This window comes from Leptonychotes weddellii, chromosome 5 (genome assembly GCF_054177405.1).
Source record: "Leptonychotes weddellii isolate Sample4059 chromosome 5, ASM5417740v2, whole genome shotgun sequence".
Taxonomy (NCBI): Eukaryota; Metazoa; Chordata; class Mammalia; order Carnivora; family Phocidae; genus Leptonychotes; species Leptonychotes weddellii.
Genome location: NC_138373.1, coordinates 151539682 through 151553788, shown reverse-complemented (window position 1 = coordinate 151553788; position 14107 = coordinate 151539682). Strand labels below are relative to the sequence as shown.

General features: G+C 54.6%; 1 protein-coding gene and 4 non-coding genes across 5 annotated transcripts; all 5 read left to right on the top strand.

The window, feature by feature from the left end:
* Positions 1-4769: 4769 nt before the first annotated feature.
* RPL3 (ribosomal protein L3) lies at positions 4770-12097 on the top strand. Its single transcript, XM_006746838.3, has 10 exons — positions 4770-4932; positions 5888-6080; positions 7013-7181; positions 7895-8030; positions 9164-9350; positions 9889-10049; positions 10581-10682; positions 11135-11230; positions 11627-11746; positions 11997-12097. The coding sequence occupies exons 1-10, from the start codon at positions 4930-4932 to the stop codon at positions 12039-12041; spliced, it is 1212 nt and encodes a 403-aa protein (XP_006746901.1). The 5' UTR covers positions 4770-4929; the 3' UTR covers positions 12042-12097.
* On the top strand, positions 5401-5464 carry LOC115936813 (small nucleolar RNA SNORD43). The gene has a single exon (XR_004072206.1). It is a non-coding gene; the product is annotated as a small nucleolar RNA SNORD43 (small nucleolar RNA).
* LOC115936816 (small nucleolar RNA U82P) lies at positions 7840-7894 on the top strand. Its single transcript, XR_004072209.1, has one exon. It is a non-coding gene; the product is annotated as a small nucleolar RNA U82P (small nucleolar RNA).
* On the top strand, positions 9411-9488 carry LOC115936815 (small nucleolar RNA U83B). Its single transcript, XR_004072208.1, has one exon. It is a non-coding gene; the product is annotated as a small nucleolar RNA U83B (small nucleolar RNA).
* Positions 10945-11038, top strand: LOC115936814 (small nucleolar RNA U83B). The gene has a single exon (XR_004072207.1). It is a non-coding gene; the product is annotated as a small nucleolar RNA U83B (small nucleolar RNA).
* Positions 12098-14107: the final 2010 nt, after the last annotated feature.

The following is a 14107-nucleotide window of genomic DNA, read 5'->3' as shown; positions in this document are numbered from 1 at the left end:
TGCTGTGCTTTTGTAATATGTAGGTCTTAACATTTGGTAGAATAAGTCCCCATCTTGGCTCCGTTCTTTCAAAAATGTCTTAAATTTTCAAGGACCTTGATTTTCTCTATACATCTTAGATTCAGGTTCCCTTGGGATTTTGGTTGGAATCCTAATGCCTTTATAGATTAGTCTGGAGACAATTGACATTTTTAAGACTTTAGGCCAGTTGATCCATGAACTGACTATGTCCCTCCATTTACTTGGGTCTTCTTATGTCCTTTAATAGAATATGAACGTGTTCTCTAAGGAGGTCTTTTTTTTTTTTTAAAGATTTTATTTATTTATTTGAGAGAGAGAGAGAGAGAGAGAGAGCACATGAGAGGGGGGAGGGTCAGAGGGAGAAGCAGACTCCCTACTGAGCGGGGAGCCTGATGCGGGACTCGATCCCAGGACTCCAGGATCATGACCTGAGCCGAAGGCAGTCACCTAACCAACTGAGCCACCCAGGCACCCTCTAAGAAGGTCTTATACACTCTCTGAGGGTAATTACAGAAGGAAGAGCACTCAACAATTTATAGATGGCACGATTGTATATATTCCCTCTCCCAGGAGTCCTATTATCTACATTTTACAAAAAAGGAAACTGAAGCTAAGAAAGATAAAGGAATCTCCCCAGGGACACATAGTGGTGACAGAGCTGAGACCCGGTCCCCCAGCCTAGCCCTGGGTATGCATGTGGCTTACCACTGACCCTCGCCCCCTGCACAGCAAAGGCCTAGGTGGACAGACCTGGTACCATCCAATCTCTCATGGACAAAGCAAAGCTGGGGACATACCAAAGGCTGGCTCCCACTTGATCATTTATTTTAAGATCTGCATGAACAGAGACACGGCATAGATATAGAGAAGAATGATGAGAACACGGGTAGCCTTGACTTGCTGGGCAAAGGCCTGCTTGGATGAACCCATAAAGGCCATCTTGCCTGTCCTGCTGCTCTGGAACCTGGTGCTAACGGGCACCTTGGTGGCCCCAAAGCTGCAGCCTCCTCCCTGCTCACTTGCATCCTCGTCCCCAACCACGAGGCACAGGCTGATGCAGGCTGGTGTGACCCTGCTCATGGTGGCTGAGTTAGGTCCAGGGACGCGCTGGCTAAAAGGGATGGTGGTGGCTGGAAGGATGGTGGTGACCGCATCCAGGTCTTTGGAGTTTGCGCAGCACAGCTTGGCCCACTGCAGGGGTCGTAGGCCACTGCCCTGCATGGCCCGGGCCGCCCGTCGCATGGCCGCCCACAGCCTGTCTAGGCAGCGGAGTAGCAGGGACACAGCCACCTGCTGCAGGACGGCTCACAGCAGCAGCTTCACGGCCTTGCTGTTCTCGTGGTGGAAGCTGGCCAGGCTGTAGCAGGCCCACTGGGCCATGGAGAGCAGGACTGGGCTTGCCTCCCACTTCAAGTGCCGCAGCTGCTGCAGGATGCAGTGGTGGGCTCCATGCATCACGGTGGTGAGCTGCTGAGGGCCCGAGCCCCACACGATGGTCAGCGGCTGCCACAAGGCCCGCTGGATGGGCAGCAGCCCCTCTATGCACAGCTTCCTGGCCAGGATGAGCGTGAGCCCCCTGCTTACCTGGAGGTTGTTGCCCCACAGGATACAGAGGCCCAGTATATAGACTGAGCGGCAGTGGGAGGCCATATTTGCTATGGCCGCCTGCAGCCCCAACAGAGGGGCAGAGAATTTCACCAGGCCTGGGCCACACAGGAGCCGCAGTAGGAGCTGCCTTGCACCCCTGGCCAGTCGGCTCCCGTTCTGTGGGGCATTGTCCTGGCAGCTGGTGGTGGAGGAGCAGGGATGGGAGGCTTTCATGACCCAGAGGCTCCTGCCCCGGGGGCATTGGGCTGGGCTCCTGCCACAAGCTCGCATTAACTGAGCCTCTGGTCCAAATACTGTCATTTGGGCCAGGTGGTTTTGCAACAATCAATGACAGCACAAAAGATCAAGATGTGAGCTCATGTCAAAGAGGGGGCATTATTGCTTCAAAGGCACAAGGGAGGCAGCCTTTGAAAGCAAAACCGTGGTGTTCTAGTTTGGGTCCCCTGTGTTCATGCCCTCATCTGACAAATGTGACCCACACCTCTGTGCTAGGCCCTGCACTGGGTGCTGAGCACGTGGGCACAGAACATGGTCTCTGCCTATAGCAAGCTTCCAGTCTAATAAGAGAGATAAACACGGAAGCATCCTCACGTCATACCCATTCAGCTCCTCCTCAGGTCCTCCTAACCTTCCACACCTTGGGTTTTACCTGGCTATAGAGAACATCTGCTCTTTAGGTATTTGAGCAAAGCCTGGGACCCTTTTCTGCTCCTTACTAGAAGTTCCATTTTACTTTTTTAAAATTTTTAAAGATTTTATTTATTTATTTTAGAGAGAGAATGTGTGTGCGCAAGCTGGGATAGAGGCGGAGGGAGAGGAAGAGAGAATCTTAAGCAGACTCCTGCTGAGTGTAGTGCCTGTCGTAGGGTTCGATCCCAGGACCCCGATGTCATGATCTGAGCCCAAGGCAGATGCTTAACCGACTGAATCACCCAGGTGGCCCTGTTCTCTTTTCTCCGGATGGTAAAGAGGGAGTTTCTTTTAGGGAGAATATTTCATCTAGCATGTTTAGTGACATTGTCAAACCTTTTAAAACTCTCCTCACGGTTTTAAATAGTCTTAGTTGGTGTGTGACGGTGGCTGTCTTGTTCTTCTCTGTACTCCCGCAGCCTGGTGCAGTACCCAGCACATTGCAATTTCTTACTGAGTGAATACCTGGAGCCCCAGAGATCTTTCCAGTGAGGGGGTTACTGAACACCAAGTCTGATATGAAAACCCAAGCTGGAGTCAGCTCTGTCCTTCACTGATTGTGTGACTTTTGTCAAAGTATTTCCTCTTGGCCTGAGACTTTGTTTTCTCTGCAAGAGGGGACAAGAGGGGACAGACAACAGTCATAATCCCTTGTTTGCAATTCTGAAATTAAAAACTTAAGTCATTTGATAGCAAAAACCAAACTGATCTGAACTTTTTAGGCAGCGAAGTCAGCCTTGAACTGATATGAAGACATTTATTTTTATCGCACTCTATGAGAATATCTTTTTTTTTTTTTTAACAGAATTAATGTGTTTCATTAAGGAGTTTGGGGAGGATTACATAAGTGTGTGCACCATATTGCATGATTTATTTATTTTTTTTAATTATTATTTTTTTAAGATTTTGTTTGTCACAGAGAGAGAGAGAGCACAAGCAGGGGGAGTGGCAGGCAGAGGGAGAGGGAGAAGCAGGCTCCCCACTGAGCAAGGAGCCCGATGTGGGACTCAATCCCAGGACCCCGGGATCATGACCTGAGCCGAAGGCAGACTCCCAACTGACTGAGCCACCCAGGTGCCCCTGCATGCTTTTTTTAAAACACGAAAAATGCTGAGTTTGGAAACATATCAGGCCCCAAAGATTTCCAGTAAGGGATTGAGGACCTATCAGCGCTGCCCCTCAAGAGATGGTGTGAAGATTAAAAGAATGTTTTCTTTTCTTTTTCTTTTTTAACAACGGTTGGAGCAATGATCAGGCCCAGAATCAAATAACAGGATTGGGTAGGATGGAGGTGCAAGGTGATATATGGGAGAGAGTGTGCTGCTCTCACCCAAAAAAAAGGGTGGAGTAGCCAGTTACAACAGAGCCTTGCGTGGCAGCCAAAGCAGTTAATGCCTAATCCCAAGGAAATAGTACCTGGCGCACAGCAGGCCTTCAGTAAGAATTTCTGAGTGAATGACTTGGGATCCGAGGGGTCTTTCCAGTGAGGGGAAGATGACATTTGATTCTTTTTTTATTTTTATTTATTTATTTGAGAGAGAGAATGAGAGAGAGAGAGAGAGAGCACATGAGAGAGGGGAGGGTCAGAGGGAGAAGCAGACTCCCTTGCCGAGCAGGGAGCCCGATGTGGGACTCGATCCCGGGACTCCATCCCGGGACTCCAGGATCATGACCTGAGCCGAAGGCAGTTTCTTAACCAACTGAGCCACCCAGGCGTCCCGACGTTTGATTCTTAAAAAAGGTTTGGAGAGGCAAGCCTGGAGGCAGGGAGAGCACTTAGGAGCCCCCTGGGTCACGGAGGTGGGGGTGTGGGTGTGCAAGCAGAGATCAGCGAGGGTCCCCGAGGCTGAAGGGCCAGGCTCCGAGGCTGGGCAGCTGGACCCGTCACCGCAGGTCCTGAGGTCGTTTTGCCGCCTCATTGACTCTCAGAAGCGGGGCCACAGCAGCTGGACACCGGGAGTAGTGGCCGAGATGAGGCTGGAGGGACGGATGTCCGAAAACAACGCATTAAAGGTGTCGTGGAAGCGGCTCTGGGATGGGAGCCAGGAAACCGGGCTTTCAGTCTTTTCTCTCCAACTTTGAGCAGGTGGCAGCGGGTCAACTCGTCCCAACCTATTTCCCCCGCCAAATGGCAACACCGCGGATTTACTGTGTGGGACAGAAAGAAATGGGACACCACGTGCGAAGGCGCTTTGGAACTGAAACCCACAGCTGGGTTATTCAATCCTGGAGGTGACTGCATTTCATATGAAAAAAAGACGCAGCTACTTAGCTTCAGCGTAACGGCGTCTTTCAGCAAATTTGGCAGCGACCTAAAGCCCTACGGCCGCCGCAGTCCAATCCTCCGCCAGCGTTTCCGCGGCTCTTCCCGAAGTTTGAACGCGGTCGCTCGCCGTAGTCCCTAATCCCCGCCCCCGAGGGTGACGTCCAGCTCCGAACGAACGCTAGGCGGGGACGAGCGTGCGTGGAAATGGCGACCCTTACCCGCCCCACGACCCGGCGTCCACCGCGGGCGCGCGCTCGCACGCCGGAAGGGGCGGGCCCAGGCTGGGCTTTATAAATGGCTCGTCGCGAGCACTCCGACCTCTACCGGTAGCATTTGGCGGCGTGATGGTACGTTTCTCTATGGCGTTTTCGTCTTTGTTGGCGCGGCGGTGCGGCTCAATCCGTGGCGCATCGCCGCCATCTCAACTCGGCGGGCGCGGGGGCCCTGCTCCGGGAGCACGGGAGACTTAGCGAGATCCACAGTGAGGCCTATTTTCTGAAAACAGCGGAGAGGCCTGTGGTTGGCGAAGGCCGGCGGGGCGGGCTCCGGTTCGGAGGCCCCGAGCCCGGAAATTTTCAAGTCCCAGATCATTTCTCGAGCTCAGCAGTTGAGTGTGGATCTAGATTGGAGTCTGTGAGCACACTGGTCAGGAGGACCTTGAGTGGGGGCGCTAGGCCCTGTTCGTGCTGACCGGGGGAGGTGCAGAAATCACGGTAGCACGTGGGAGGGGACCCTGGGCCGGGGTTGCTGAGGCCTCGGGCTGACCTGGGTGGGACGTTGGTACCCGGTGTAAGGCCTCTGGAGTTCCCAGGAACCACAGATGATGAACTCACTGACGGGCGGACAGAGGCTCTGTGCTGATTGTCATGTTCTGATTTGGCTCCGTCGAGTTCTAGTGGCCTTCGGGTGTCACTCTAGCCGGGGGAGCCTGTGGTGCCGTCTGCCACCCAGCTCTTGGTCCCAGCAGCCGTTTTGTGTTGACTTGATCGTAAAGCCACCTGTGAAATGATTTTAAGGACATCAGCTGGTGTGCTTTTGTCCTATTTAGAGAAAAAAGGGGAGGGTACGTTTTCTTAGATCAAAAAATGAGGTTTTGTGGCAAAGATTCAAGTCATTTAGGTCGTGTGACCTTTCTCAAAGTGAACCCAGGTCAGCCTGTAAGCGTGTTTGTTAGCTGGGCCGCTGGTCTCTGGTGTGGACTACGCGTTGCGGCGGATCCTTTCACCACTGAGGCAAAGCCGGGCATCAGAAGTGAGCTGCTTGACAAAAGTTTGAGTGCTAACGTTGATCCTTTTTGCCCAGTCTCACAGGAAGTTCTCCGCTCCCAGGCATGGGTCCCTGGGCTTCTTGCCTCGGAAACGCAGCAGCCGGCACCGTGGGAAGGTCAAGAGCTTCCCCAAGGATGACTCTTCCAAGCCTGTCCACCTCACAGCCTTCCTGGGCTACAAGGCTGGCATGACTCACATCGTTCGGGAGGTGGACAGGCCAGGATCCAGTGAGTACAAGCAGGACCCTTCACACTGGTTGGGGGTGGTGGTGGTTGTTAGGAGCGGAGGATGGGGATGGACTAGACTAGTCAAAGGAGGGCAGACCTTCTCTTGACAGGATGGAAATCTCCATTAGGATTGATTCCTACTAAAGGCTACAGGTGGCTGGCATTACTGCTTTAGGTGGGGGGATGTATTGAAGTCAGAGCAGCACGTGAGTAAATTTTTCAAGGGCCACAGCGTAGAGGAGTATGCTAATTAGTACCGGTGCACCTTAATCTAAAAGCTTGAATGCTGCCTGTGTCGCTGGGTTATGAAGTGCAAAGGAGAAAAATCACTAAGTAAAACAGCACTGGTGGGGTGCCTGGGTGGCTCAGATGGTTGGGCGTCTGCCTTCGGCTCAGGTCATGGTCCCGGGGTCCTGGGATCGAGCCTCACTTCGGGCTCTCTGCTCGGTGGGGAGCCTGCTTCTGCCTCTCCCTCTGCCATTCCCTCCGCTTGTGCTCTCTGGCTCGCTCTCTATCAAATAAATAAATAAAATCTTTAAGATAAAAAAATACTGGCTACTGAACCACATGGTACATACTAATGTTGGTATTGAATGTCTACGCTGAGCTCAGCTATTACCACAACCCATTATACTTCGTACTCTTGTATTATCTAGGTAATAAGGAATTTGCTTTTAGAGATTTGTGATGAGAACTGAAGCTGGACTGTTTGTCATAGAGTCCTGAAATGTTTTTGAGTTAGAATTGTAATGTATGTGGTAAGGACAGGCCTGGGAGTCCAGACTGGTGATAAGGCCCCATTTCCACAAAGTTGCCTGTTACCCAAAGCACATTGCTCTCTTGACCTAAATGGGCATTTCACACAAAACACCGTGAATCCCTTGCGGGCGATTCTAGCCATCCCACTCCAGTCTGACCACTCTCTTCGGCAGAGGTGAACAAGAAGGAAGTTGTGGAGGCTGTGACCATTGTGGAGACGCCACCCATGGTGGTTGTGGGCATCGTGGGCTACGTGGAAACCCCTCGAGGCCTCCGTACCTTTAAGACCATCTTTGCCGAGCACATCAGTGATGAATGCAAAAGGCGGTTTTATAAGAACTGGTAAGGGGATGGAGCACTTGGGTGGCTCAGTGAGTTAAGCCACTGCCTTCAGCTCAGGTCGTGATCCCAGGGTCCTGGAATCAAGTCCTGTATGTGGCTCCCTGCTCAGCAGGAAGCCTGCTTCTCCCTCTCCCTCCCTCTGCTCATGTCCCCTCTTCCTCCCTCTTTTTCAAATAAATAAAATCTGGTAAGGGGTGAGGAGGCCCTGGACTAGTATTAGGAGAGAAGAGAATACCCTGTGCTGGGCTTCTCTGTAGCAGGGGGAGAGCTGCTCTGGTGTGTGGTTTAGTTGCCTCCTGAACAGAACAGATAGGAGGACAGACCTTCATGTTCACCCTAGTGGGTGTTGGCTGAGGACTCGGTATTCAGTGTTCTCTCAGTTCTGGGAAGTGTTGAGAGTCCGGTTAAAACAGAGCAGTGTAACTCCCCCAGTGCTGCCTGGGAGTGTGGGTGGGTTGATGGCTAAGCCGGAGCAAGAATTCGCGTGTGCTTGAATGCTGTGACTTGCGTTAATTCTGTGCACCTCTGCTCAGCTCCGCTCGGCTCTGCCCGATGAGCTCCATCCAGGCTCCGCTTGCCGGTGGAAAAGGCTCCTTAGAAGCCGGCAATGAGCCCTGTCCCCATGTGGTGCCAGTGTGCCTTCCGCTCACCCCCTGGAGGGGTGATGAAGGCCTGCACCCGGCCCCCTCCCCAACTCTGCTCTGCTCCTGAAGGCATAAGTCTAAGAAGAAGGCCTTCACCAAATACTGCAAGAAGTGGCAGGATGATGATGGCAAAAAGCAGCTGGAGAAGGACTTCAGCAGCATGAAGAAGTACTGCCAGGTGATCCGCGTCATCGCCCACACCCAGGTGAGCACTCTGACAAGGGGCACAAAAGGAGGGCGACTGTCCCACTGCTTCAAGGTAACTACCTTGTGCTTACCTAGTTACCTGCTGAGTTGATCCTCAGCTCAAGCTGACTTTGTGCCAAGTCTCAGGATTTTAGAGGGATGGTAAGTCGGATTCCGGTCCTTTAGGCTTGTCTGGATGGATGGGCATCCAGCGATCAGCCTGGGCCACCTGCGCCGCCGTTGATTTCTGGGGCCAGGCTAAGACTACGCTGTTGGTCTGAGAAGGCAGCCAGGGCTGCCTCCAGGCCGGTGGGTTGGTTTCTCTGTTGCCAGCAGAGGGCGCTGTGTCTCTATGGGCTTTGTATCAGGGAAACCGTGCCCCATTGTAGAAAAAGTGGTGGAGGAACTGGTGACTCCTTAATGTTGTAAAACGCCTACCTGAAAACAGTAGGCAGTAGTAGGATGTTGGCCATTTGCGCTCAAATCTGACTTGCTACAAACGGAGTGGGCCTTTTCCTGACTCGGTTAGAATGCCTACCTCATACACTTGGTCTGAGCCATCATCTTAGGTTTACGTCCGGTTCCTAAGTACTCATTTTCCCTACAGTTAGCAATGACCATATCTGCTTACATTTGTATGCCTATTACTGAAGAACGTTCTGTAGAACAGTGCTGGGCTGCTCTTAATGAAAAGCTTTCGGCTTGAGTTCCTTTTTTTCCCCTAATATTTGCAGCTTGTACCCTTGACTGAGGTGCTATTTCCACTCCCACGTTGTAAATGCCTTACTGACAGTGAATAGACCAAGATAGATGGCCAGGGTAAACCAGGGCAGTACCCCGAGGGAACGGCCAGAAGCCTGCTGATGAGGAGGAACATGGGGCTAGTTGGTCCTAGGATCTTGTCTCTGGTCTCCTTGTGTTAGCATGGCCCTTGTGTGTCTGTTACGGATCAGCTCATCATGGTGAACTTGGGCGTCAGAATTGAAAAGGGGAATCGTACCCAGTGCGGGGGTTAGAACACAGGAATGAGTTTTTTTTGCTGGTAGGGAGACTTGAGGTTCAAGGTTGCCAGACAGTTCTGCCCACCGAGTTCCCTTGCCGTGGAAGGAGAGCTCGAAGCTCGGGATCTAAGCTCTGTTGCTTCCGTCCTAGATGCGTCTGCTTCCTCTTCGCCAGAAGAAGGCCCACCTCATGGAGATCCAGGTGAACGGGGGCACAGTGGCCGAGAAGCTGGACTGGGCCCGCGAGAGGCTGGAGCAGCAGGTGCCTGTGAACCAGGTGTTCGGGCAGGACGAGATGATTGATGTCATCGGTGTCACCAAGGGCAAAGGCTACAAGGGTGAGCTTTGCGGTGGGCCAAGTTGTGGTAAAACTTAGGTTTCAGGTCCAGACCTTTGAGGCTGTGCAGTGTGTGCCTGGCGCATGGCCTGAGTAACATTCCAGAAACTTGCCTCGCTGCCTGCCTTCCGAGAACAGCTGTGCAGTCAGGCGTGAGGGAAGTGTGGAGGACTGGGGGAGATCCCTCCCCATCCATCTGAACCCCTCGCATTTGCAGGCCGGTGCAGAAGGCAGAGGGGACTGGGAAGTTGGGGGGGCGGGGGCTCTGCCGGCGAGGAACTTGGTGGATGCTGTGAAGCGTATATGGTCCCCTTCTAGTTCGGGGCTGATCCTCCAAGGCCTTTTCTTACAGGCTGAGAAGAGGTTTATGTCTAGCCTTGTGGTCAACCTGAGGAAATACGAGGGGGGAGAGGACATTAAACCCGTGTGTCCAATGTTCTGTGTGCGTGCGCCACAAGTGGGTGAACTGGCCTTCGGCAGGAAAGGGGCCGGTGGCACGAGTGCCAGATGCCCCGGTGACAAGCTCGCGTCTCTTGCAGGGGTCACCAGCCGCTGGCACACTAAGAAGCTCCCCCGCAAGACCCACCGGGGCCTGCGCAAGGTTGCCTGTATTGGGGCATGGCACCCCGCCCGAGTGGCGTTCTCCGTGGCTCGGGCTGGGCAGAAAGGCTACCATCACCGCACTGAGATCAACAAGAAGGTGAGGTGCCAAGGGGGCTCCTGTGGAGACTGACGCTGGGAAGGGAAAGATGAGCCCCGTGTTGGGGGTGTGGTTTCCGGTTCCCGTTAGCGCTGCTGCGGTGGGGAGCTTCTGGAATGCGCGTGGACTTGAGGTGCTCATCTTGTCTGATGGGCATGGTTTGGGTTCTTGGGTGGGATTTGTAAGGTGTCGTCAAAGGTGGTACTGGTACAGCTGACTTGGAGTGACCCGGGATGACAGCCTTGTCTGTCCCTTCCTTCGCCTCTGAGGGTTTGGGGGAGGCCTCCGTGCACTGTCTCAGCCAAGTGGCAGTATCTTCAGGCCCAGCCGGTTCTTCTTTCTGCCCCTGGGCTGGGGTCCCTCGTCAGGGACTGGTAGCTGCTTTCCATCCAGAGTGCTGTGCTGGTTAACCCACTGCTGAGCTGAGGGTTACTTGCCCCTGGTGGCTGGCTGTCCTGGAGCCAGCCTGCTGTCCAGGGACACGTGAGTCTGTTGCCCTCTCAGTGTTAAAATGCTTATTCCTTTACTTAGATCTATAAGATCGGCCAGGGCTACCTCATCAAGGATGGCAAACTGATCAAGAACAATGCTTCCACTGATTATGATCTGTCTGACAAGAGCATCAACCCTCTGGTGAGTAACGAGAGTTGTCTTCTCACAGCCTCTAGAGTCTTAGCTCTGGCAGGGATTTCCCCTCATGCTGTGTGAATCTGCGCCAGGCCTCACCTGTGGGGTGGGACCCTAGTGCTCTTGGGTCCTGGCTGATGCATGGAGGCCATGTTTCCAGAGCCTGTTAAATGTCCCCTGCACAGACCGCACCCAGCTGTCTGTTCCTTGTAAATGCCGGGTCTTCCACTGGTGGGGCTGGCTGGTGAGAAGTGGGGTCTCAGACCCAGCTGTTCAGTGATGAGGCTCTGGAATGAGCGCTGGGCACAGCGCCCGAGTCAGACTGCGGAAACATTCCTTGCTGCCTTCCTTCTGAGAACAGCCTGGCGGTCATCGGGCAGCAGGCCACCTGAACCTGAAGGGGTCGTTCGTGTGTATTGTCTGTGCTTGATCTGACCTGACGCCTTGGTTTTTTCCAGGGTGGCTTTGTCCACTATGGTGAAGTGACCAATGATTTTGTCATGCTGAAAGGCTGTGTGGTGGGAACCAAGAAGCGAGTGCTTACTCTCCGCAAGGTGAGGTCGGGGCCCTTCTCCGCAGTCAGGGCGGGTAGGCGGGAGCTCGGCCCTCCAGCAGAGGGGGGAGTGATGGGTAACAGCGGAACATAGTGCCCGCACTTTGTGGAGGGGAGTTCAAAGGAAAAGTGGGGGGGCTTGCCACTCAAACAGCAGCTTTGAAGTCCTGGGAGGAGGAAATTCCCAGTCGGGCTTGGCCCAGCTGTTTGCTGTGCTTGCGTTGTTTGCTCAGTCTGGCGGCAGGGCGAGATCCTTGGGTAAACCAGCTAGCCAGGAGGTGTTGCGGGAGGGGCTGAGATTTTTGATCCTCTGCCCTCTACTGAGGGGACCTGGGGACCAAGAGGAGCAGAGGATGGCCCAGCTCTTCAAAACTAACCTTCCGCTCTTGGCCCATAGTCCTTGCTGGTGCAGACCAAGCGGCGGGCCCTGGAGAAGATTGACCTTAAGTTCATTGACACCACCTCCAAGTTTGGCCACGGCCGATTCCAGACGGTGGAGGAGAAGAAAGCATTCATGGTGAGCACCCTGACCTGGCCGCCCTCTGGCTGGGGTTGGGATGGTTCCCAGTTGATGTCCCCTGTCAGCCTGCCGCCTGCCCATCTGGTGCTGGTGCAGAAGGACGCAGCTGGGCTGGCTCCTGGGGGTCCTGAGCTTGTGCCCACACCGGGAGTCCGTGCAGTGTCTGATCCCGTCGGCGTGTGTGGGGTATTCTTCGTGCCCAGCTGCTTTCCTCCCTCTGACCTTGCCCACTGCCCTCTCTCCACAGGGACCACTTAAGAAAGACCGAATTGCAAAGGAAGAAGGAGCTTAATGGCAGGAGCAGATTGTGCAGCTGGTGGGATCTCAATAAACATTATTTTCCAGTGATTTCTGCCTCTGGTTTTGCTTCCGTGTTGTGAGGGGCGTCAGTGTTCTCAGAGATGTTGCCCTTGGCCTCTGGGCTTCGCCAGAAGGTGTCCTTTTTCCCCTACCGCTTGTCTGGCTCGGGCCTGGAGCAGATAGGGTGTAAGGGGGGCTCAAAGCTGCGCCCTGGACTGTCGAAGCCGGGCCGGGGCAGCGGGCTTCGGGCAGGTGCGTGTGTGCCCGGGTGAGAGCGGGCCCTGCTGCAGAGCTCGTGCGTTTTGCACAGCGTGGGTGGTGGCCCGGTGGGAAGGAGGCTGAGGATTTTGTGTGCGCTGTGGTCTTTGGAGTTGCTGATGGGCATGGCAGGACCAACCCTGCTCTGTTGAGAGTAAGAGTAAATAATTTAGTCACTAATCCACGTAGGATTGGGTTCCAATGATGGCTTGTTTGCCATGTGATACTGGGAGAGGGTGGGCCTGCTAGGACCCTGGAGTGCTGACACTGGGGAAGGTGCTGGTTTGGAGAGCTCCCCCAGCTCTGTCACACAGGTTGGGGACATGAGCACACACAGGTGAGATTTGGCCAGCCGGTGAAGCCATCGGGCCCCTTCGTTCTGGGATGGAATGGTTTAGCCTCCGCCCTGTGCTCTATTGACCAGCAAATTGGGCATCTGCTGTCCTCTGGGTTTGGGGACCCGTAGTGCTGCTGAGCACCTTGGCCTCTCAACTCTGAACGTCCCGGCCTCTCGAGTTCGGACTGGCTTGGCCTCAGTCCTGGCATTCCAGATGTCCCAATGCTCTTGTGGACTCTGCTGAGCCCATCCCCAGCCGGAGCTGCCTCACAACAGCCTTCGGTTACGTAGTGTGCTTTGCCTCTGATCCCTTGAGGCTGCAGCTGGGGCAGCTCTGGGTGCTCCCAGCCCAGCCGTGAGCCGCTGTCCACCTGGTTCTGACACCCCCCTGCAGTGGTGGTGCTAGATGGGGATGGGCTGGTGCTGTGGACCTGCTGGCCAAGTACATTCGAGGTGGCCCAAGTTGTCCCTCTGGTTCCCAGTTAGCATGGTGCCCGCATTGAGTGGGGTGAGGTCCTAATGCCCAGGTTGGAAGCCCACAACAGGTTGCTAAAATTAGACAAGGGCCCTGAGACAGGCAGGGTGAGGTCTGGGGTGCACAGGTGAGTCCCAAGCAGGGGCTCCTCCCATGATGTCTTCTGCCCAGCATTTGTGGATCCCCTTCTGAGCTCTGGGGGAGTGGGCTTCAAAGCCCGTTTTGGGCTAATGCAGAAGACCCATTAGCTGCCGCAGTGCCTCCTGACTTTGGGTCCTCCGGATCCTGATTCCCGAGCGGCTGGAGCTGCACTTCAGGCCCCGGCCGCCAGGGGGTGAGTGGGCAGCATCCTGCAGGAGGGCCCCAGGGCTTCATTCTAGGCTTTGGAGAGGGCAGTTATCCCTCTCCCCCTTCCTACCAGGGTCTCCTCACCAGGATTCCCCATGGTCTTGGGGGTCAAGCCCACAGGCAGAAGGGGTCAGGACATGGTCCAAGGCCACCAGGCACCTCTGGCAGAGCCAGGCATGGGACCTGGGCTCTGCCTCTGTGGGATTCTCTTGGCAGTCTCCCCACTCAGGTTCTGGGGAGGACACTGAGCTTGGCAGGAGCCCCGCCCTCATCCCCTTGGCCACAGCCTGGGGGGCTCCCCACTACCCTTAGACTAGCCCTGGAGCCCACCTGCCCACCCAGCCCAGGTAGGAGGGGTTTTGCTGGTCGGAAATGTCCTCACTGGGCCTTGCTCCCTGTCCAGGGCTCTGCTCAGTCGTGGGCATGGCCAGAATGATGGGATGTGGGGTCCAAGGCTTGCTCCTAAGGGCAGGAAAGAGTATTCTGTGTGCCTCCAGGCTGAGGACTGCACACAAGCATCCAGCCCCACAGATACACCTCCAGGTGACGGGGTCACCACACCCTTCTCTGTCCCCACACATGTGACACGTACGCAGCCCTTTTCAGGGGCTGGCTTACTTGATAGGGGCAAGCCCTTGGC